This window comes from Protobothrops mucrosquamatus, unplaced genomic scaffold, assembly GCF_001527695.2.
Source record: "Protobothrops mucrosquamatus isolate PMUCROS unplaced genomic scaffold, P.Mucros_1.0 scaffold_113, whole genome shotgun sequence".
Lineage (NCBI taxonomy): Eukaryota > Metazoa > Chordata > Lepidosauria > Squamata > Viperidae > Protobothrops > Protobothrops mucrosquamatus.
Genome location: NW_015386189.1, coordinates 82,276 through 83,722, shown reverse-complemented (window position 1 = coordinate 83,722; position 1,447 = coordinate 82,276). Strand labels below are relative to the sequence as shown.

The window sequence follows — 1,447 nt, the reverse complement described above, 5'->3', positions numbered from 1 at the left end:
TTGAAGTCCACCCAGCTTGCCCAGGTTGAGAAACACCGGATGAACTAGATCGCAAGGCCAACTGAGGAATTCTGGGAGTTGAAGTCCACCCAGCTTGCCCAGGTTGAGAAACACCGGATGAACTAGATCGCAAGGCCAACTGAGGAATTCTGGGAGTTGAAGTCCACCCAGCTTGCCCAGGTTGAGAAACACTGGATGAACTAGATAGAATTAGATTCCTGGACCCAATTGGCAGCGAACCTGCTTGTTAACGGAAACAAGCCACGATTCCCGTCTTCTGCAGCCAAACTCCGATCAAACTCTCTTCCTGCAAAACGGGGAGAGCCTCCCGCGATGTCGCTCACCTACTTCGTGCTGCCCGGGGTTCTCTGAAATCTCCATGACGTACATTTTCAAGCCCAGGTAACTTTTCCCGATGCTGTAGATCCTTGTGATATCCGGACACGTGTCGCTGACGTTTTTCATCAGCTGCCGGGAGAGAATTAAATTTCTCAATCAGTTAAAACCTCTGAAGTTGAAGAATCGAGGGTGATCGGCTAGGATCCCTCCCTCCCTTTGAGGGTGGAGAAGAAGGAGGTATTAAGGGATGACCCAGGCAAGTTTTTTTCTCTCCTAGGAATCTAAAATCTGGATGTTAAAAGAAAAAAAAAAATGAGGGGGGGGGCAGGAGTTAATTTGCTGGTGTGATGTTTAAACTGGTCACTGAAAAATTGAGACATTTTAAACAGACAGTCACTTGTCTGAAATGGTGTAGGTTCTCCTGTTCGAGCAGGGGGCTGGACTAGAAGACCTCCAAGGTCCCTTCCAACTATTCTATTCTATTCTATTCTATTCTATTCTATTCTACTTCATTCCATTATTCTATTCTATTCTTCCATATTCTATTCTATTCTATTCTATTCCATATTCTATTCCATTCCATTCCATATTCTATTCTATTCTATTCTATTCCATATTCTATTCCATTCCATTCTATTCTATTCTATTCTTCCATATTCTATTCTATTCTATTCTATTCTATTCTATTCTATTCTATTCTATTCTATTCTTCCATATTCTATTCTATTCTATTCTATTCTATTCTATTCTATTCTATTCTATTCTATTCTATTCTATTCCATTCCATTCCATTCTATTCTACTTCATTCCATTATTCTATTCTATTCTATTCTATTCTATTCTATTCTATTCTATTCTATTCCATATTCTATTCCATTCCATTCTATTCTATTCTATTCTTCCATATTCTATTCTATTCTATTCTATTCTATTCTATTCTATTCTATTCTATTCTATTCTTCCATATTCTATTCTATTCTATTCTATTCTATTCTATTCTATTCTATTCTATTCTATTCTATTCTATTGTATTCTGAATATTTAAGGCAAAACTGCTTTTTTAAAAACTACAGGAGTCCCCGACATACAACCCAATATTTTTGTCGCC

The 1,447-nt window shown here is 38.0% G+C and overlaps 1 protein-coding gene across 1 annotated transcript in view; it reads right to left on the bottom strand.

Annotated features, from left to right (window-relative positions):
- LOC107287832 (probable phospholipid-transporting ATPase IF) overlaps positions 1 to 1,447 on the bottom strand; it is a gene marked incomplete at its 5' end in the record, with an annotated part of 61,084 nt that overhangs the window by 10,396 nt on the left and 49,241 nt on the right. The window contains one exon of the mRNA XM_015816385.2: positions 345 to 468. Within this exon, the coding sequence (XP_015671871.2) occupies positions 345 to 468 (124 nt within the window). The remainder of the gene's footprint in view (positions 1 to 344; positions 469 to 1,447) is intronic.